Here is a 23,177-nt window from a genome sequence, read left to right on the forward strand (position 1 = left end):
TCAATTCCACAATCCTTTAGCCTTTCTCTTAGCTTGGTTACTTTTGTGACATAATCTTGGATTGTATCGAAATCCTTGGGATCCAAAGTTGTGAGTTCACTATCAAGCTTGTAGCCCTTAATCTCATCAACTTGACCATACAATTTCTTAAAAATATCCCAAGCCTCTTTAATTTTTGTACACTTATCAATGTGAAAAATGAGGTCATCTGATACATATTTTCTAAGAGTTCCAAGTGCCATAGAATTCTTAGTAAGCCATTCAATTTGAGCATTAGGATCAGTTTTAGGATCAGGTGGTGCTGTAATAATTTCATTTACATAATGAATGAGTCCTTTCCATTAGTTTACTCCATGCCTTAATTTTCCATGGTGCATAATTATGAGGAGTTAAAAGTGGAAATTTAGGAGAACCCATAGCACCAAAATGAAAAAACACAAGATAGAGAGAAGCACAATCACACAAGACACCCCCCCCAGAATACTCATTCGAGAAATCCCCCCAAAATGGTGATTTTGGCACTTTATACTTAGTGTGTATACAATGGGCCACTTGCAAAACAAGGCAAAGTGGACTTTTGATTTCAATTTACAACTTCTCAAAATTAGATCTAAGAGACTTCAAGAAATACTGCTAGAGATCTAAACTGAGATCCAAGCAAAATACAAGTACCAAATATGCCAAAAATGGCCAAATACTGAAAGTTCAATTTCTACTTAAAATCACTAAAAATAGATGGCAGATTATGAAAGTAGATGAAAAAATATGCACTTTCAAAAAAAACGGCACCTGAAAAAGAGTCCATATGAGCCCAAAAGAAGCCTCCAAAGTTATAAAAATCGAGATTTCTCGATTTTTGAAAAACCTATATCCAAAAACCCAAAAACTCCTACACCACTGTATAGATCACGAAATTATACCCTAAAACAAAAAAAAAAAATTATCGAAAAAATGAGTCCGGATGAGTGAGATATCGCTATTTGAAAATTGCCTGCAAAATTATAATTTCTGGAAAATTTCCACCGCAGCGTCAAACTTCAAATGCCTCTAGATTTGGCCTCCGAAGTCCGATTTGGATGAAACAAAAAGAAAAATTGACTTTCTTGGATCTCCTCAATCCAATGGTAACCTCAGATTTGACTCATCAAGCTTGAATAATAACCTGCAATAGAAAACTCCAAAATACACAACCCTAAATAGCATCAAATTTCTCTCAATTAGCAAACCAATGACACTCTAATGGCTCTGATACCATGTGAAACATGGACCAGCTCTGATACCATGTGACATTTTACCAAGATCAAGAGGCAATGGAAAGCACAAATAAGAGAGAACATAATAGATGATAGGAATAAACTGTATTCTATCAAGAGAAAATACTGATCAACTAGATCATCAATCGATACATACAATGAATATGAGGCTGCTTATATAGACAAGGCTATATGGATATGTGAGCACACAAACATGACATGTGGCTTAATAATAAACAAGGGTAGGTAGGAGAAACAATATAATATTCCACATGAGGTGGATCACCCACTGAATGTGGAGTGCAACAACAAGATCACACCATAAAAGGTGGAAATTCTCCTACACACACTATCCCAATGTGGCACAAACACCCAAGTGTCTCATACCCAAACTACTATAAAATGCATTTCCTAAGTAAACTTAAGTAAGGTGTAATAATATCCAAGATGAATAATTATTTACACCAACACACCCAAAATGGTGAAGGCACAATCACTACTAGCACCAGAGGCACACAAACTCACATCCCGTTGAGAGCCAAGGAAGGGTTTGTGAACAACCATCCACCAAGGGAGAAGAAAACCAAGGAAGATGCCCATTTTGAGATTGAAACTGGGGGGAAAATCCAAAAGTCAGCTTTGATAGGCCCACCCACAACATCGCTGACAGCCATAGGGATGCCACCTCCAACACTAAGAATGCCTAGAAGATAGTAATATCCTTAACCAATGGTCATTAGATTGACTATTTTAACTTTGTCTATGTCTTAACAGAGAAGAAGAAATACAGAGCTTAAATATATCAACAAATTTTAAAATGGCTTGTTTCGGTATTATGTCAAGTTCTTTGTGTGCTTATAAATTTATTTTGCAATTTATGCAAATATTTTCTTGGATCGATAAAAGGCATATCTAGATTAATATATTGATTCAAATGAAAGTTTACAGCATTTAATCCCAAATTTCCAAAAAAGCCCAGAGGGCCTTAAGACTCAAAATATGAAACTATGTCCCTGAATATGCACAGAAAGGAAAACCAACTCCAAAGCCCCCAAACAATTTATGGGCTTGGAGTGGATATAGAGTTTTACTTACATACACTTATCCTTATCAAACCTCATAAAGCATTCAAAAATTTTTAAAGTTTGAAGCTACATAAATGAAAGCATAGCTGATTTTTTATGAAAAGTTTTTATTCTAGCAGAGAATTTAAAAAAAAAACCGACTAAGGGCTCTGAGACGGCCTCAAAAGGAAAAAAACCCAACTAAACACCTATCTGGTTACGTTTCCTCTTCTTGCATTGATGGAAGCATTGGACCTCGGCCTCTTCCAGAACCTCTATGCGGAGGACGACCCCTTCCATGGGCAGAAGCATGACCAAAACCTCTGCTACCACCTCGCCTGCTCTGCACTGCTTGAGGGTCCCTTGCTTCTATTTTAGGAGGCAAGACACCATTGAGTCTGGTGAATTCTAAAAATTCTTCTTCCCTGCCCAAATCTTCTAGATTATCCTCCAGAAAATGTCATTTTAGGAATCTAAGGCCCATGTCTGCAAAGGTTTTGTGCTTTTGAAGGTCCTTGCCAGTAAGGTCAAGCAGAAATGGGTAGAATTTGATTGGCTCGCCTGGGATGTTGAAGAGAATTCTCTCACTCGGCTAAGGAGCCCCAGAATCATGTCGTTCCTTGTTAACAACCTCTTGTAGTTCAAGCAAGATGTCATTAGGAAATAGTCTATTGGTGAGGGTCCAAACTACTTGTTTGTCAAGCTTTAGATCCATGAGGGAGGTGAGAAACCGAGATGAGATGCTAATGTTCTCTCAAGGTTATTCTTCCCTACTAATATGCCCACTACCAAGGATGAGCTTAACAACTAGGATGACCGTTGGCTCAAGGAATAGGAGGAGCCTCTTTAGCCTTAGGTCCATGATTTTCCTGAAGGAGACTTGACGAGTGGAGGCCAAGAGAGAGATGGGAGTGTCCGCACCAAAACATGAGATTAGTCAAGGGTAGACACTCAGAATAAATCCAAACAGCTCCTCACCAGACATAGCTTCCAGAATCTGCAGCAGCTTGATCTTCTATGTATACGATTGCAAAGATAAATTAGTTGAAAATCTTGTAGAGAAAGCTGAATAAAGTCTAGAAGGAACTTTCTTTGACATGCATTAATGAGAAATGCGTTGCAATGAATTTGCTTGCAAAGGTGGCGAAAGATATCTATCCATTTATGATAACTTGCATATTTATAACTTGAATTTGACATGCATTAATATTATAACTTGCATATTTATGATTTGTGTGTCATTAACCCATATCAATCCTAGGAATAGCTTATCCAGAAATATTATGAATCTTCATTATAGGAATTGTGTTCTACTTCACAACCTGCTCAACTTGAGCTCGCAGCATGGTAGAACTAGGACACTATGCTTTACTTTACTCCTGTTATTGTTGAAGCTTGCGAGGTCTACTTAAAAACTAATGCTTGAAGCCTTGAACTATATTTGCCTTTGCTGATTTTATAATCTATCCTTAGAGCACCTTTTTGTTTTCTTACAATGTTACATTCCCTCATAAAGGTTTGTATGCTTATATTTTTCCCAAGGCAAATCTGCAAATTTTTAGTTCTGTTGACACATGTAGAAGTTTGACAATTGTTCATGTCACATATAATTGATGAAAATCATATGGCATTGAGGGTTAATCATGACTATTGGTTGTGCTTTTATTCTCATTATGCCAGTCAAGAAATTCAAAGCTTATAGGATATAGTTGTCTCTCTATTTGTGTTTTCTTTTGCATGCCATTTAAAAAACTTCCTGCCATCTCCTAGTGTACTTGATTCTTTCTGGTATATATGTTTTACATCCCTTTCAGCATCCATCATTTAAATGAGAGCCATTAGTGCAATAACTATTCATTGAGGTCATATGGAGATGACTAAAAGACTACAGGTTAAATCACTCCACCCAAACAAAACAAAAACGTTCTAATATTGCTTATGAATTTTGGCAGTGGTTGTTTGAGAAGTTAAATATATCCTTTGTTATTGGTAAGGATCTCATTTCCCATTGTAGATCTTGGCCCTTTATGTTTGCCTCATCTTTTTATGCATGCCTTTGGATCATATCTCCATCTATTGTGATTTGGAATGTTTGGCTAGAGCGAAACAATAGGATATTTAAAAAAACAAGGTCTCCTGTGTCTGAGGTTCTATTAAAAATTGAGTCTTCAATCTCTGAGGTTGCTTTGTCATTTATTTATAAGAGTTTGGAAAATCTTACTTCTTTTTCGCACTGGGATAGTAGAGTTACTAGAGTTTGGAAGCTACTCTCAGTTTTACCCTCTCATGGTTCAATTTTAAAAAAGAATGATGCAATAGGTAAGAGATGCTCTGCTAGATGGAAACCTCCTCCGCAGGGACACTTTAAACTGAATTTTGATGGGGCCTCTCGTGGTAACCCTAGGCCGGCTGGGGTAGGCATGGTAATTTATGATCACAATGCAAATTTTATTCAAGCTAAGTGTCATGCTATTTGTTTTAAAACTAACAATTATGCGGAATTTCATACTTTGTCTTTTGGATTGGATATGACAATCTCTTTGGGAATTAAGGACTTAATAATTGAAGGTGATTCTATGGTGATTATTCAATGTGTTATGAAAAAGAAATCGAATTGCTGGAATTTGTAGTATATACTTGATCCCATTTTACAAAAATTAGAATTGTTTGAATCTTTCTTGGTATCCCATTGTTACAAGAAGTTAATAAGCTTGCAAATTATTTGACAAATTTAACTAGCAATGCTAATAAGAGAGAGAGGTGGGTTTTGAGGAAATTCCTTCTAGGATATGAGAAGGTGTTTTCATCATCCCAATTCTCAAAATCACTGTACCATACGCATCTGTAAAATTAATCAAATTAATTATGGCCGCAGTGTACTTGAATGTCATATCACATCATTAAGCTATTTCCAATCAAAATATATATCCCAGGCACAAATTTGTTCTTGCTATAAAATGCAATCAAAATTTTAGAAGACTCACACGAAAGGGGAGATATTTGGCAGGCATTCAAAAATTCTTAAGGGCCAAACTGAATAATATGTGTAGCAAACACTGAGTGAAAGGACCATCCACGCGTCTATTATAGTATTATATTATTGTATTATCAATTATGTACTAATCATTTTTTTTTATGTGAAAGAACATGATCTAGACTCACCTAGTTTTGTGTGACAGCATTGTAACGAAGCCATTGCACATTTACCCAAAATAAATCTGTAATTATTCTAGATTTTTTTGGCCAAACATCATTCCATATATTTAGTCGTTAATTATGATATCTGATCTTAAATTTCAGCTATAAAATTATTTCATAAATCTTGAAAAAAGAAATTAAAAATTAGCTATATTTCAAATTTGTTTTATGGATCTGTTTGGTTGAAATAGACCCCCAAAACTATAGTGTTAGAATAATTTATTTTTATCTTAAAAAATATTTAAAATGTGCATTAGAATAATTTAATTTTATCTTAAAAAATATTTTTGCACAAATTAATTCTTTTTTGAATATTTTATTCTAATATAATATACAATTAAATAATATGTAAACATAATCATAAAATTTAAATAAGATGCCGCTTCATGAAAAAATGGATGTCAAACTAAGAAAGCATTAAAGAAGACCTTGTTCAAAATAAGTAGTTTTCAATTCATTTATTGAAATAGCAGAAACTTTGCTTTAATTGCATAGAGAATATTTTCTCTATGCTTTATTCCTCACACAAAATCATCACCTAAGAAAAGTTAATTTTCAGATATGTCAATTGACATGACATTAGGCTTACTCTCAGCAGCCTTTGGAATTGTCAGAGTCATCACTCCTTTCATCATGTTGGCCATCACTTGATCCAACATGGCATTCTCTGGCAGGCGGAAGTGACGAGAGAAAGTGCCACGTGGCCTCTCCAAATGATGCCACTTGTCATTTATGTCCACCTCATTCTTTTTAAACTCTCCACTTATGCGCATAATACGTTGCTCTTTTTCCACTTCAACTTTAACATCCTCTTTTTTCAAACCTTCAAAAACAAAATATAAAAAACATTAAAATCCATTTAATCTTTGATAAATGATACTGAGAAAATCACAATTTACCAAAAAAATAAATAAATAAATGATACTGAGAAAATCACAATTTAAAAAAACCCACATGAATCCATTAACAATACCAGGTATATTAGCTTTGAAGATGTGAGCTTGATCAGTTTCGAGCCAATCCACAGAAATATGAATGGGGAATATGAGGTCCCACAGATGAGCAGTTGGGAGTGTGAGGTCCCACATGTTGGGTGTGATTTCCAGTGGATCCCATACATCAAGGTTGAATGGATCCGTCACAACCCCACCTCTCCTACCCTGACCATTATTACGCTGTGCCATAGAAATACTATCAACCTCCTCTTCTCACTCACTGCAAACACCCAATAAAAACATAACCAATCTTAGCAATCTTAACTTAAAAATGGAAACTAAATAACTTAGAGAAACTGCAATTTAACCCACCAAAACAAACTGCTAAAAGCGAACTATTTGGTTTTGCCTGATATGGTGTGTATATATAGTAGAGAGATATGGGAGGCGAAACGTCTGAAATACTGTAAATTCGCTGGAAGTCGAAAGAATCATACGTTACATTTGAGAAAGATGAGGTGGGAATATAATTGACAAATAGATTCATACATTCATCAACGCTGGAATTTGTAGTTATTTCTTAAACTCTTATTTTTATAATATAGAAAAAGGTTTCTTTATGAATTTGCGATGTATTCTTTTAGGAGTACAATAATATGTTCAATAGAAAATTTCAATAAAATTTAATATTTAAACTTTTCTAAACTTTAAAATTTAGAATTTTATAAAATAGTATTGAACATTAGTTAAATAATAGCTGTAAAATCATTCAATTTTTTAAAGTTTTAGTATATTTATGTTAACAAAAATTTAGGTGAAATGTTTGGAGATTTATTATTTTTAATGTAATAAATATAATTTTCAAAATGGTATCTCTTCTAAAATAATACATCTAATTGTCTTTTTATAGGTTTTTTTAAAAAATAGGTACAATAGTTAAGTTGTAGAATTATTTCATTATTATTTTATTTAGTAAAAGAATTATTTGAACTCTTATAACAAAAGTATTAACATTTTTTTATTGAAGTAATTATGTAATTCTAAACATAAAATAGTAAATAGCTAAATAATTCAATACATAAAAATATATTGAAAAATATGCTTTTATTATTTTTTATATTATTTATTTTAAAGGGTTGTTTTATTTTTAATAAGAATACAAAAAAATACAAAAAAAAGTATTCTTAAGTTTTAAAAAAGATAGGTATGTTAATTTAATTAAAACTTATCTTATAATTATAAGTTTTTATTTATCAAATAAGTAATTTTTTTAGGGGAGGGGGGCATATATATGCACAACATAACTTAGAGAGCACTTTGGGGTGTCATGTGGACCTCCAAGTTTTTTTAATTTTCATGTAGAATCTAGTGCTTAAACCAAAAAAAATCATTTTTTAAAATTACAAGATTTATCCAAGGTGTCAACAATTTTCAATTTAGGTGTGGTGACCATTACATGCATGAGCTCACCCCCACAACATGCATGACACATTGTCTGAAATGGTCTTTGTGGCCACATGGCATGCCACAACTCTACCACACTTTAATCTAACTTACAATCATTTATTGATCATCGCCACCTGAAACTATTCCTTGTAGTTGCACTAAATTTGGGTCCCTTCTCCTTACATCCACCACATTGCATACAAATATTGAGCATTCGATCATTAAATGCTTCCACCTCCTCACCACTTGAGCCAAATTTCATTCTTTTCATTCTTGCATATTTTGAACTCTTTGAGACATTAGGCACTAGAAGGTGTTTACTTTTGGTCTCTACAAGTTAACATATTGCTTCAAACACATGTTCACTTTAGACACTAGTCTCCCTTCCACTTTGGTGATGGCTACACCCTGGTTCTTCAATAGCTTGGGTCTGTTCCCTCCCTCCCACATAGGTAGATAAGTGTTATACTAGTTGTTATTATAATTTTCTTGTGGTTTGGTTTTCATTTACAAACCATTTTGGTGTGCATCTCCATTTTCCTTAGCCTTTTTTGGATTTACTTTAACCTTTAATTTGTTGGCAGGCATGGACCCATAGCTTCAATGGCTACCCATCACACACAACTTGAATTTTTCAACTCATTTCTTTCCACCCAGGTGAGGATTCAATCATCTTTTAGGCACACCTGTCTCCATTTTCCATTTTATTATTATTGTTTTTTTATATTTTTATTAGTTTTGTTTGATCTATAAATATGATGTTCTCTAAAGTTGCAGGTACTTGTCTACTCTAATCACAAATATAGAGATGGGCCTTTCTGTTTATACTGCAAGTTCTCTGGAAATGGTTTATTATATTTAAAAATGAAATTTTTATTAATAAACACTAATAAAATGAGAGAATTACCAAAAGTTTTATGGGTTTTACAATGAGTAAGTTGGGGTTTACGACATTACCAAAAATCTATTAGGGTTATAAAAAATGAGAAGGGTTTTCTAGGGTTTTATTGGCCAATTTCACTTTTGTGTTCTTAATTTTAATTTGTCATGAAAAGATTATTAATGTCCATATGTGATATATGTCAAGTTACACTTACACCTTATCGACCAGTTTTAGTTTTTTGTTCTTCATTTTAATTTGTTACCTTCAAGTAGGTTTCTTTATTTGAACATAGTAAAACACATAGCACATATTTCTCTACAAATTATTATAACTTGACATTTTTATAGTATCTTTGATCTCATCATTACCCATATTATGTCCACTAAATTTTTTGTAACCTTAGCAATTCATTGACAAATATTATGATGGTTTGTTGGGTAATTTACTTGGCTTAATTTGTCTTTTACTTTTATTGTTATATAATATTTATTTGAATTATATTTAGACTATTTTTTCTTCATTATGTCTACTCAATTTGCAAATAGATTTTTTCTTGATATCTAAATTTTATATTCAGTAAATTATTATCTTTATTTACCTTCATGATTGCTCATACATGCAAACCCTTTTTCACTAAGACAACCGTATTGTCCATAGATTATTTGTTTTTGGAAATCAAAGTTTGAAACTCCTTTTAGAACTAATTTTTCCTCATATTTCCTCTACACACTATTCACATCCATCTCAATACCTTTTTACACTATCAATTCCATTACATACTCATGTAGCTTAATATGCATGTTTACTATTAATTAGGTCTACAGACCACTAAAATTTACTCATTGATTTTTATCATAATGTTGACCTCTTGACAGTCATTGGCATGCCACAAATCTACCACTCTTTAATCCAACTTGCAATGATTTGTCACCCACCACCATCCTACCACTAGTACATTTGGAGCTGATTTCCAACGGCCATTTGTCGGTATTGCGATGAATTTTTATCAGAGTGCCGACAAAATCAACTGTCAAAAACTTGGCGTCGGATTCGTCGACGATTGCATGCCCGTCGAAAATTCGACAATCCAATGGACTCTGCCAATGGTCAAAGAAGTCATCGGAATAAGTAGATTTCATCGCAAAGCCGATGATGATTTGGAACTTTGCACCGATGGTGATGTTGTTTATCCTATGTTTGTGTCATTAGTGCATTCAGAGACATCAATGACCACCCGACTACGAAGTGTCGTCACACGTACAACATCCTCGTCGGATGTTTGTGTCATTTGAGTCGGAAGTGTGACGACTCTAGAACATTTCACTGACGAGAACACTGTATGTCTATCAATTACATCGTTGGTCAAAAGCTTGGTATTCGTCATAATTCTGACGATGATAATTTTTATCAAAAAAAAAAATTATTATCGATGAGACCTAGCAATGTCTCATCGATATAAAAGAGCCATCGAAGGAAGGAAACGCCGATGAATTCCAAAAAAGACTCACTGAAGATAATAACTTCATCAACAAAAGATATCGAAGAAAGTAGAGAGGGTGTTCATCAATGGGAAAAGTTCTCGAGGAAATAATACTATCAGTGCAACATGAAAAAGACCCACTGAAAGGAGCGTTTTCATCAAAAGAATAATATCGATTTGAATTCAAAAGGTATCGATAAGACCTAGTGATGTCTCATCGATATAAAAGAGCCATCGAAGGAAAATGCTGATGAATTCCAGAAAGGACTCACTGAAGATAATAACTTCATCGACAAAAGATATTGAAGAAAGTAGAGAGGGTCTTCATCGATGGGAAAAGTTCTCAAGGAAATAATACTATCGATGCAACATAAGAAGGACCCACTGAAAGGAGCATTTTCATCGAAAGAATAATATTGATCAGACAAAAGGAAGCTACATCAATAAAAGATATCGATGAGGATATAGGTTTCAAGGAGGTTAAATGGCATGTTCTCAATATGCGTGGTTTTGCTGATGTAACTTTATCGATGAAGAATGATAAGGGAAAATAAAGAAAAGCTTTGGTGAGATAATAGACTCATTCATCGACGGGGCATAGTGATATCGATGAAAGAATTATTTCTATGGAAAAATAAAGGAGGACACCGAAGCCCAAGGTTTCTTCGACATAAGACCCGATGGATATCAGATATGTTTCAATGAGGAGACAACCATACTGACTGAATACAATATTTTGATGAAGGGAAAAAATACTTGATTGAAGTAATATTCAAAACAAAAGTATTATCGATAGAAACAAATAGATCGATGGACTAAAGAAAAAAATGATCGAAAGATATATCCTTATCGAAATGATTATTAATTACCACAAAAATCAGAAACAAATCCCATGGAAGGTCACATCGCCATTAAATTTGAACGTGTGCCCGAGTGAGCGTTATCCAAACTGCCATTACTAACTGATTAAATACGCCATAAGTAGTGGATCAACATCAAAGGATATAGCATTAAGGAATTCACAGGCGATGAACTGAAAGCAAGAATTGCGCGAATTCACAAGTAAAGCTCAGTAATTCCAAGTAAGTTGTTTTCACACAGACCTCTTTTTTAAAATTCAAATGGAATCATCATCTAAAACTAATAAGACCAGAAAGGAAAAGAACCTATTGTTGTAGAAGAAAAACCTAAAAGATAGAAAAGGGAAGGGCATTCTTTGGCCCAGGACCTGATTGACCAGTGGCCATCATCTAGTTTGAGGTCCAAGAAGATTAGGGCTGATGAGGAAGGCCTGGAGGACCGGTCTGAGGATCTTGGAGACATATGGATAGAATTGAGAGGGTATGAATTATTCATATATGGGTACAACAGAAGAGTTGTCCCTCAACCTATCAACAATTTATGGTGATTGAAAGGTTAGCTATGGCTAATATATTCATGAATATGGAGCTTATGAAGGCATTGGAAAACAATTATGACCCTAAAACCAGGACCATATATAACTACAGGGTGAGCCAATTCTTGCAATCACAGAGGAGGTTATTGACACCATGTTGAAGTTGGATTGGGGATTTCAAGAATTGATTGGCCTCAAGAAGTTAACAAGTGAATATTTTAACCTAGAGCACATTTACAAAACGTGGAGACTCCCTATACATAGACCTAGGAATGCAAGGTCCTTAGTGCCACTAGGTCAGGATGACAAAGCTCCCTATGATGTCAACTCTTTCCATCCATATTTCAAGTATACCTATTACTATGTTACCCAAGTGCTAGAGATAAAAGCCCATCCTTTGATGGATATTATAGCCATGGTCATTTGTGTCAATTTGCAGTCTAAGGACCCCCGCTTCTTTGATTTTTCTGCTTATTTGGTTGAGGTTTTGAATCATGGGTTAGAAAAGTTAAAGGGGGATATCATCAATGTTCATTTCAAGCATTATTCCTTACTTATGCATATGCTATTGTATGTGGGCCAGGATTAAGGGTTATGGCTAGAAGAGTTATGTGTCAGAACATATGACAATGCTGGGATGAGAAAACCAGTGCAACTATGGGTTTCTTCATGGGACCAGAGGTATGTGAATAATCAATATTGGCATTTTGAGGAGTTCTTTGTCAAGCCATTATATAGACTATTGGGATGCCCATGTGATCATGCCCTTGCACTAGAGGTTCAAAGATTCCTAAGACCAAAAGATTTCGTTGAAGATCCCTCAATTGAACACAATTGGAGAGATTGGTATTATTTTTTAGACTGCACACAAGTCAAGGTATACGGGTTCAAAGGGAGACCATACTTACTACCACTTACTATCCCTAACAGAGTGGGTTGTTTGGAAATTGTGAGGCAACTGTCAATAGTGAGTACAAAACATCTGACAAGCCATGGGAAACAATCAATTGTACCTAGGTTGTTAGTATTTTCTGATTTTATTGTGAAAAGTTCAAAGAGTTATGGTCCACTATAGACAAAATTGGATTATTATGGCATGGGTATGGGGGATCCAATGCCCAATTTTGATCCTAAAGGATACATAAGGATAGCCCGATCATCACAAAAGTTGAAGGTTGGAGAGCATAAATCTTACCTACCAGATGACCTCATTAAGAACATTGGCAGAGAAGAGGCCAGAGTGAAGCAAACAAAGTTTGAGAAAGTAATGCAGGCTTATGGAGCATGAATTGGAAATACTTGAGGGAGTCCCACCTCATGTTTTTAGGGATTACATTGATACTATTAGGAATACAGAGCCTTTGGCTCATATGTCTCCTGATTCCACATCTAGCATTGTTCCATTCACTTCTTGAGAGGATTACCCCCTGGTTATGTAGAGGATACACCGATAGACTTGGCAATAGGACAACTGAATGTCTGAGAAGTGGCTGACATCAGATTCCTGGAGTATGAGGATTTCATTGCTGATAGTGACTTCATTGCTTCCAAGGAGTTCACCCCATTCCTCTATCAACATAAAGGATCTCAAATTAGGAATAACATGAGAAATAGTGAAGAAGAGAAGCAGCTTCAAAAGTTACAAGAGGAGATGGATCTTGTGATGAGAGAAATGACACCTGAGAAGGGAAGACAGTTGCTTAAGGAAGCTGGTGTACTATTATACTCTAGATGGGACAAGAACTCTACCTTGTTGTTTGATGGATTCCTCAAGAAATAGGACCCAAGTAAGAAAATGATGCCAAAAGAGATTGATAAACTCTTTAGAGGATCAGGATATGATCCAGATCAGAAGGCTCTTCTACAATGGTATCCCAAAGATAAAAGACCTATATTGGTTGATAAAGAAGAAGCTTTAGGACATTTGATGGTGTAGCAGGTTGGAAAGATTGACCCTAGAACAACTGCCAAACTGAATTTGGATGTCGCTAAACTGAACCCAGATCAGATAGAGTTTCTGTTCTGAGAAAATTATACATACAAAAGCCTATATGAGAAAACTGATGAAGAAAAACAAAGGCTGCAAGCAAGATTGCTTCAGATTGATACAGGTACCAGTTAAATAGGGATGGCATACAATGTTGATAGAGATGCCATGAATGCCTTGATAGATGCTATGTATTGGAGGAACAAGGCCGAAAAGACATCTCGGCAAGTAAGAAAGGAACAACAAAAGATGGATAAGTTAGTTCTTGAGGTCGTTGAGCATAGATTCAAAAGTATGGTGCAGGTTGTATAAATCTATTGGAAGACATACACTGGAATAGTCAAAGCTTTGAAAGAGAATGAAAGGCTCAGGTCTTGGTTGGAAGGCATGATGAATGACAATAGTTTGATGAATCTAGGTGAGAAAATTGAAGTCGAGGCTTACTTGAAGTCCCATGATGAATTGGCAAATAAATTAAGGAAAGAGCTTCAGAGGCTAGACGATGGGAATACCCCTAGGGTACCCTCTTTTTATAGTAATGGTGAGTTAGTATCATTGGAACAGTGGAAACAAGAGTTCAGTAATGAGAAGAATCGAGTAGTACCAGAGTTGGATCGAGACAAATAATTGTCACTTTGTGTTAACCATATTCTATCCAATCATTTCCAGATAGAAATCCACATGAAGACACTAAACAATGATGTTATAATGTATAAAGATGATAAGTACATTCAATACATAGGAATGATGAACTTGTTTATCTTCCAGTTTGTTAAAAAAAGTGCTAATTAATAGTTATGTGCTAAAAAGCCATGATGATTGGTGACAATGTATACCCTCATATAAATGAGGGAACTTTTGTAACAATATGGATCATTAGAGAAGAAGTAGAATATAGCCTCAGGCTTACTATTGTACCATTTTGTGAACATACATAATATAATCAGTCATATTTCCTTTGTGTATATGCTATGGATTACTACATCTTTTTGTAGGCAGTTGCTTGTGATATTATCTAAAGGAGATAAGGTTACTTGTGTTCTTCCAGGAAAACTCTATGTTTCATATTGTGGATTTGAATAAAAAATTTAGTTGTGAATATAGTTTTGTATATAGTGCGCCTGCATATGTATATAGTTTTGTTTATAGGTGGAAAGGCTAAGGTTCAATGTCAAACTTGGTTGCTCTGATACCATATGTAATATTCCATTAATTCTATACTTAAAGGAAATAAATTGTGATCTATATTAAGATAAAAATTGAGCATTTCAAAATAAAACATAACTACTTCAGTTGAAGGAGAAAACTAACTAAATGTTCTTCAACATAATAAGAATCTAACTAATTTATCTAAAAGCAAGGTAATCTTTTAACGATAAAAAATATTGAACAAATATTATTAAGATAATCAATATGAGAAAGGAATTCAAATGACAAGTTTCATTTTTGAGGGAAGAGATAAAGGTTCAGAGGTTACAATTCATTTAACTTTCCAACTGAAACTTTTTGTATCAAGCCTCGACATAGTTTGGACTAGGGAGAGCATCATCAAGGGCTTCTCCATTCAACCATGGTGCACCTGCATATGTATATAGTTTTATGTATTCATTAAAGATTTTTATTTAATTTTAATCAACTAAAGAGAAATATTCATGACTTACAAGTAATTAAAAAACTTAAAAGGATGAGGCATATTCATTACTTACAAGTAATAAAAAAACTTACAAGGATGAGGCATATTCATAACTTTTGCAGTCCTACCTTCGATATCAATACTAGAAGCAACTTATATTGTTCATGTACATATAAGACAATATGGGAGTTCATTATACCCAGCAACTTGTGGTGTTGTTATTCGTGTTGGCTTTGTTGAACCCTGCAATTAAGATTCAATATTCATTATTCAATAAGATTAACTATGCAACATAATGAAATATTGAAACGTGTGTTATCTTGTTGAGCTTCGCTTGGTTTCAAGAATAGTTTAATATTCTCTACTTAACAGGGCCAACCACATGAAGGTGGAAGCTCATTTGGCCCCTCCCCCCCCTACCATCACTCTAAATTCCCCGTTAACATCTTATAACATTCATTCATTCATTATTTCTACCATTAATTAAATATAGCATTCATTCATTAATATCACATAACATTCATTAACACATAACATTAATTAACACACAACATTCATAAATATTAATTAACACATATCATCCATAACCATTAATTAGCACATAATTACATTCACTAACACATAAAAATTAGTCATTATCAAATAAGTTAGATTACAATCATTTCTTTCTTTGGTTTTTCTTCGAGGCTATGAAAAGACTAAGTGGAACATCAGTTTCTTCATCATTTCCCCCCTCTGCAGATGTTCAGCCAACTGCTCATGATCTCAATGTATGCCTAGTCCTATACTGAGGACGAGGATGTTGAAGCGAAGGGGGGTCCTCTACAATAACAAAGAAATGGGTTAAATTCAAAACAAAAATTTATTACTGTTACAAGTATTTCATTAATTTAGAGAACAAAATTGTTGTGCTCTTTACTTGATGGGGCCACATCATTTTGTGTAGCCTCAACCTCAACATGCTGAACACCCTCTAGTTCATCTAGAGTTGAAATACTAAAGGTTACATTAATGCTGAACACCAATTACAATTATATTTGTTTAAAGCAATAACAGTGGTCCTCTTTACTTGAGTGGGGAACATCATGTTCTTGATGTTGTGTACCCAGATCATGCTCCACTTGCTCACCACCGACTACATGCTCTAAAATATTAACAAAAAAGGTTACATTAATTACTACTCTAATTACAAATTAAGATGTTTAATTGTATTAATAGCTAAATAAATAAATTTGAATAGCAAATGAATACCTCCACTACTGGGACGCACATTCGGACCTTCATGTGCAGGTGGTGTTTCACAATTAGTAGGCTACATTCCAATGACATGCACATTGGTATCATTGCTTGCTTATTTAAAACAAATATAGTCACTTTATGTTGGAACTCAACATAAATTAGATTATTGGTAAAGTATTCAATTTGAAGCAACTTCAACTTTGTATGCCCACTCAATTCTCGTAGCCAATCAGCCATGGCTGAATAGCCTTGCTGGTAGGCAATTCTCTTGTCATCTTCTGTGGGTGCTCTATTGAATTCAGAGCCCTGCATTTTTGCTTGGTACCGTGAATTTTGCTTGCATTGTTTGATTAAAAAAAATGTTTGCAATTTATTAATATTTTGATGCAATATTTCATTTACATGAGATACTTACAATTCGTGCAACAAGTTTCCTGTAACCACCAGAGCCAAGTTTGTGTTTCCTGTTCTTTTCTTGCCTTGCCTTGGTTGCCTTTGATGTGTCACTCAGTCTATAAAAAGTTTGAAATATGTTAGATTATATAAATATAAAGATTAATTAATTAATACATAATTACATTCTTAATAGTATCTCGTACCTTCTTCTGGCATCTAGTGGTGTATTTCCCTTTTTCTTTTTAATTTTCTCCTTGGCATTCAAAATCACGTCCTTCCACTCCCTCTCTGGAATCATGGGGGGACGCTCGTACTTTAGGTTCCTCTCCAAATGGGTCCTGTATTGGTCCTTCACATACTTTAGATATGTGCCAACTTTTTCAAGGAGCTTGGTTTTGTCAAAGGTGTCATTTCCAAACCACTCAACCATTTGGTTTGTCAATTCATCTTTCAACCTTTTTTCTTGGTCATTCCACCTTTTAAAGCAAAAACAAACCTGTTAGATTCGGAAATGAGCTGAAGCTACATTTATTACACTTCAAGAAATAGATCAAAGGAAAACTATTCTAGCAATGATATGAAATCAAAAGTGGATTAGGGTTAGTTCACATATTATGTACCACCTTTTATGTATGGTGGGCCCAAATATCTACAATGCAATGTCACTAAGATGTTTATAGAAAATATCATTGCCTGCAAAAAAATCATGGGATCATTAGTCCAAAATGAGTGATCATAAAGTAAATTACAATTAGAGTATATATAATAATAATTTTAAAGTACCTGGAACCTTTTGTATCTTTAAGGAAATCATTTCTTCATTGCTCACCACCAATGTGGCCTGCAACATTCCCATACTAGCAATACGAGAAGATCTAGGAAATGATGGTATGTTATTAGCAGTAGTCACCTCTAGCACATCCTCATGTGCATCCCCTTCTACAAAAAATGAATCCACTATGAAATGGTATTAGAATTAAAGAAAGAACGCTTGAAGGGAAATAAACACATAACAGAAGATAGAGCAAAAGATGGATCTACCAACAGTGGGCAGGCCAATATAACGTACACTAGAGGATGTTTGCATGCTACGTGTTGATGACATTACAGTCGGCAATACAAGTGAGGGTAACCTCTGATGAGGCGGCGGCGACATTTGCATAGTAACATTGATAGCACCTAAAGAATAATACATTCAATATATGAAAAGTGCAAGAATTGTAAACAAGGATGAACCTTTATTATGAAAATTGGCAATATCAAGTATGATGTTTTTTGGGTACTCAGAGTGATAAGCCAAGCAAGTGATAATACAAGAAAATCATCATCACCTGAAGATCTTGCAACACCCTGATCATGGGAACGACTTTGATGAGGGTAGATAAATTGCTGTAAAAACAAAACGTACATATTTTAGTTAATGACATAAAAGAGAATAAAATATAAACCATTATTGAACTTTTGTTATAATTAAAGTTTTCATTACTGCTTACTTGCAATTTTTCTATTGTCTGAATAAATAATGCCACCCTCTCTCATATCTCATCAGTGATAGGATGCATGGCTTCCAAAGCAACAATCTCTTTTCTAATTTTTATAAGAGGCATTTTAAAGAATTTCATACAGTCTATGGAATCTTCAAGGTCATCATCACATAACTCTAATGATTCCACATCCCTAGAAAGATGCTCATGTGCTGCAACTCTCTTTTCCTCTCCCCAAACATCTATCTGTGTCAAGAACGTCATTAACAATTACAGAATTAGTATAAATCACTAAAAAAAAGAACATAATAATGTAACAGTTTGCTTATATCTAATTTGTACAATTACAATGAGGTTTACCTGCTCGATAGAAGTGTCGCAAGCTACATCTCTGTCTGCAATATGTGATGGATCCATGTCAGCTTGTGACAAAGAAAAAATATAAAAAACGTTAGCGAAATTAAACCAATAAACTTAGCAAAAAAATATCATAATTAAATGGTAATTGGATTCATTAATTGGAGGTTGGTTAATTTAAATGGTATATAGTACATACCACCCCCATGATATTAACTTTGTTTCTATCTATACCATTCAAATTGTAATTGATTAGAAGCTCTTCGCTTGCACTTATTGATTTTATCGCAACTACAAATACACGATTTCCCTCGCACGCCTCAAATATGCAATTGGGTTATTTATTAGCTGACTCGGGTTGCATACTATTTATAAAACCATCAATTTTTAGGATTGTCCTTTGGAGGAATTGAATCAAAAGACTCCTGCATTGTTGGATTGTTCAACCTTTCATTAAGCAACAATATACCAAGCTCCTCTTCCAGCTCCTACAAGAGAATCTTTATAAAAATACGGGAAGAGGAAGTAGTATCTTCCTCTGTCAAACGTATATAAGCAAGACAATGCCATGGAAGAGCATCTATGGCAAGTAAGTGGGCCAAAAACTTTCTAACATTACGTAGTTTATTTGTTTCCAGTCTGTGTATCATAGAATACTATTGTACAAAACATTTATCAAAAAATTCCTCATAAATTTTATTTATCATACAAAATATTTTCCCAAGAAGACCATAATAATGAAGGTATGTTCTCTCTTGACCAAGTTCAAGCTTGATCTTTAGTAGCTTATGACCAGCTTCCTCAAAATCAACACTTGACATGATTGCCAAATAAATTGAACGTCTTAAATTGACCAAGTTTGTCTTTGTCTCATCCTATATTTTCAATGCTTCCTCACTTTCCTCTTCATCATCATCATCATCATCACCATCATCTGTATCATCACTTGAATCATTCTCCCCTTCTGCTTCATCTGAAGAAGCATCTCCAAGGATATCTTCTTCAGTTTTTCATAGGTTGCCTCATGCTCTAAGAAATCAAGATCTGACTTGAAAACATCCAAACCAGCTTCTTGATCAAGTTCATCTTCTAGGAAAACTTCATGTGTTAATTGATTTGGACATACAGCTAGATGACCCTCGAACTTAGCTTTGTGAGTTGCAAAAAGGCCTTCAATTAAAAATTATACTCGTTTGTCAATTTCCCCCTCATGGAGAATACCTCTAAATATTTCAAAAATCCCATAGAGACCTTTGGGTGAAAGGTCTTGCAACAAAGAACCACATTCTTTCATGAACCCAACAGCAACCTCTACACTATCATCTGTGGGGTTCTCTATTAAAAGGGTGAGAAGTTCCAAGGCAATGATCTCATGTGCAACTTGTTGATTCACTAAATGAGCTATGAATTTGGCTGCTACTATCAACATGTGCTTGTCATTGCGTTTGTATGCCCTCTTAAGCTGCAAAATAATTTTTCGCAAAAGTATAATGCCAACTTCAGGAAATTTTGTATTTACCACAACAACCAATGCAGCAAAGACATCTGTAAATCTAGGGGATGCCATTTGGGATTTCATACAAGACCTACAAAATAGACCCTTCCCACAGATGATATTCTCTACAAACAACTTTGGAATGATGTTCTTGATGTTAGATGCATTTACCTTGTTTACTAACCCATTAATACTCTTCTGAAGGGCATCCCATGTCATGAGTTGGTATTCCACATTTCTCTTGTCTTCCACATCTTTCATCATTTGAGCCAGCTTAAATGGGGGAATGTAAACACCCCCACTTCTTCCAATACCCTTCTCAGCTCCTCTTACAACACCTTCACCATTTCCATTCTGAGATGGAGCAGACACAACATCAGAAGTTTTCACTTCCACTACCTCTTTGTCCCTCTTGTTTCCAGAAGCCCCTTTACCACTTAATTCATGCTTATTTCTGTACATAAACCTATCAGGAAGCATGAGTTTTTGCATATAAGCTCACCCAAATATTTTATAGTTATTTTTCATCAAGATTCCCTCAGAAGCTGGCAGATTCTGCTTCCATAATTTAATTTTGTTTTCTCAAAGGACAATCCTAAAAAATCCATGCATTCCAAATAAATTTTTACACCTTTGTTGGTTGTGGTGGCATCACAGAGAGTTTACATCAATAAATGAAGAACATGCCAATGCTTTTAATGCTGTAGTAGAAGTCTATCTCTTATTCAATATCTCTAGTGAAACCCCCATGATCTTTTGTTGGAGTAGAATTTGTTATATTCTAGAAAGGGCCTTGTCCTTTGTTGATGGGATATTCATCTACCTCAATAAATAACTGTTCTTTTCTCCAACAAGAAGTGGAACTAAATGAAGATCTAGCACCATGAAATGAATCCTCAAAAGGATTACTATAGTTAGTTCTGGTAGAAAATGATCTGGGTAAAATACTAATGTGGCTTTAGGAAACATTATGTACTAGCTTAGCATACTCTAACAACTTTGGTGCCACATACTACATCCAATTAAGTCTCCACCAGTATCTCTATTGTGTTTATGGATTGGGATTCAATGTACTCTTTTTATACATAGATTTTAATTTCAACTAAGGAGGTTTGTATGTACTTACTTGTCTTTCGATTGTATCCCTATTTCATGAATTTCTTCTATCAACAAATCATTTGTTGTAAGTTGTACAAGTGGAAGTTTGAACATGCTTTCCATGCTAGCTTTGTTGATACGTTCAACACCATCTTGTGCAACAAATCTTTAGAACTCCACTATTTCATTGAAGAGTGAGTAGTAGGAACAATCTAGGACACTTACAGAGGTTTTGCAAGAGAGATAAATAGACCTAAATATTATGGCTTAATAATGATCAATAGGTAAATAGATAAGAAACTCTCAATATCAAAATGACTTTCTCAATTGTCTTCACTAGAAATGGATAGATCTGCTAATAATGGCTTTATGACTACATGTCAACTTTAGACTCAATCCAAGAAGATCTAGAACTAATATGTGATATCTAGATTTATGATCTCTATAATATAATAATCCCATAATTATGTTTCCACGCATCTATACCACAACACAAACATCATGCTAGTGTTCAACCATAGCAACTGATATCCTAATTATAGAATGTGAAATATGCACATAACTATGAATAAAGATTAAGAAAAACAAAGAAAGATGCTTATTGCAAACATAAATGACTAATGGATAAGAATTGAATTCATTGTAGATAGTTTTGAATATTAAATTCACTTATTTGTGTGCATTTAGTAACTCATGTACTTGTGGCCAACCATTTATCTCTTTCATAAATTAAACACTTATTAATAACATTAAATGGCTGAGTAATTATGTTTTAGTTGAAATAGAAAATAAAATATTTTATTTCAGGACAACTCACACTATTCCCTATCATATTTTAGACTCTCGATTTTGTTAGTAGTGGTTCAATGTCTTTGGAGCTGATCATTGCATTTCTTTAGTGATGTTTGCCAGCGTACTCCCAACCTGTGCCAAAATGGGAGCTTTGGAACAGGGTATGGACATCCATCAAAGCATAAAAGATAGAGGAATTTTGTCAGATGTAGTTACAACTACTCTGTTAGCATGTATGCAAAATGTGGAAGCATAGACAAGGCACGGGAACTGTTTAACAGATTGCCTCAAAGAAATGTGGTTTCCTGGACTGCAATGATTGTCGGATATGCACAAAATGGATTTGTTGAGAAGGCTTTATAAACTTTCAAGCAAATGCAATCAGCAGGTGTAAAGCCAAATTCCATGAGCTTTGGAACAGGGTATGGACATCCATCAAAGCATAACAAATAGAGGAATTTTGTTAAGTGTTGTACTTGCAAATGTCCTGCTTGACATGAATGCAAAATATGGAAACATCGACAAGGCTCGTGAATTGTTTGATACGATGCCGCAAAGAGATGTGATCTCATGTGAACAATCAACACGTGCGTATATGGGAGGATGGGATTGCTACTACAAAATTGAACGCTCACTCCTCAATCACAGTTCTATGGTTTTATGAGATTAAACTAGGGAAATTAACCACCACATGTATATTTTTTGTAACATGAAATTAAAAACTAGGGCAATTTGAATCTACCTCCTACACGGGATTGCAAGCAATGCCACAAATGCCTTCGATGTAGGTTTGATGTTCTTTGGGGTTGACGTCACCACAGACGCCTACGCGGGATTGTAATTCACAAATGAATTCCCCTCTTCTTCTTTTTTTAAGTAATGGCCATTGTCATCAGAATTACAATGAACTCGGGCACTTTTTTGAGAAAAAGAAAATTCTCATTGCTAATGCCTTCTTCGTCGAAACCAAATGGGAAATTAGCATCGAAATTACGACGAATGCGGGCATTTTTTCAAAAAAAATCAAATTTGGCCACAATA

The 23,177-nt window shown here is 34.5% G+C and overlaps 1 protein-coding gene across 1 annotated transcript; it reads right to left on the bottom strand.

Annotated features, from left to right (window-relative positions):
• Positions 1-6,063: 6,063 nt before the first annotated feature.
• On the bottom strand, positions 6,064-6,699 carry LOC131030686 (18.1 kDa class I heat shock protein-like). The gene is made up of 2 exons (XM_057961583.2): positions 6,489-6,699; positions 6,064-6,338 (listed from the first exon to the last, which is right to left on the bottom strand). Exons 1-2 carry the CDS (start codon positions 6,697-6,699, stop codon positions 6,064-6,066), a joined length of 486 nt encoding a protein of 161 aa, XP_057817566.2.
• Between the last annotated feature and the right edge of the window lie 16,478 nt (positions 6,700-23,177).

The sequence above is a fragment of the Cryptomeria japonica genome, chromosome 10, assembly GCF_030272615.1.
Source record: "Cryptomeria japonica chromosome 10, Sugi_1.0, whole genome shotgun sequence".
Lineage (NCBI taxonomy): Eukaryota > Viridiplantae > Streptophyta > Pinopsida > Cupressales > Cupressaceae > Cryptomeria > Cryptomeria japonica.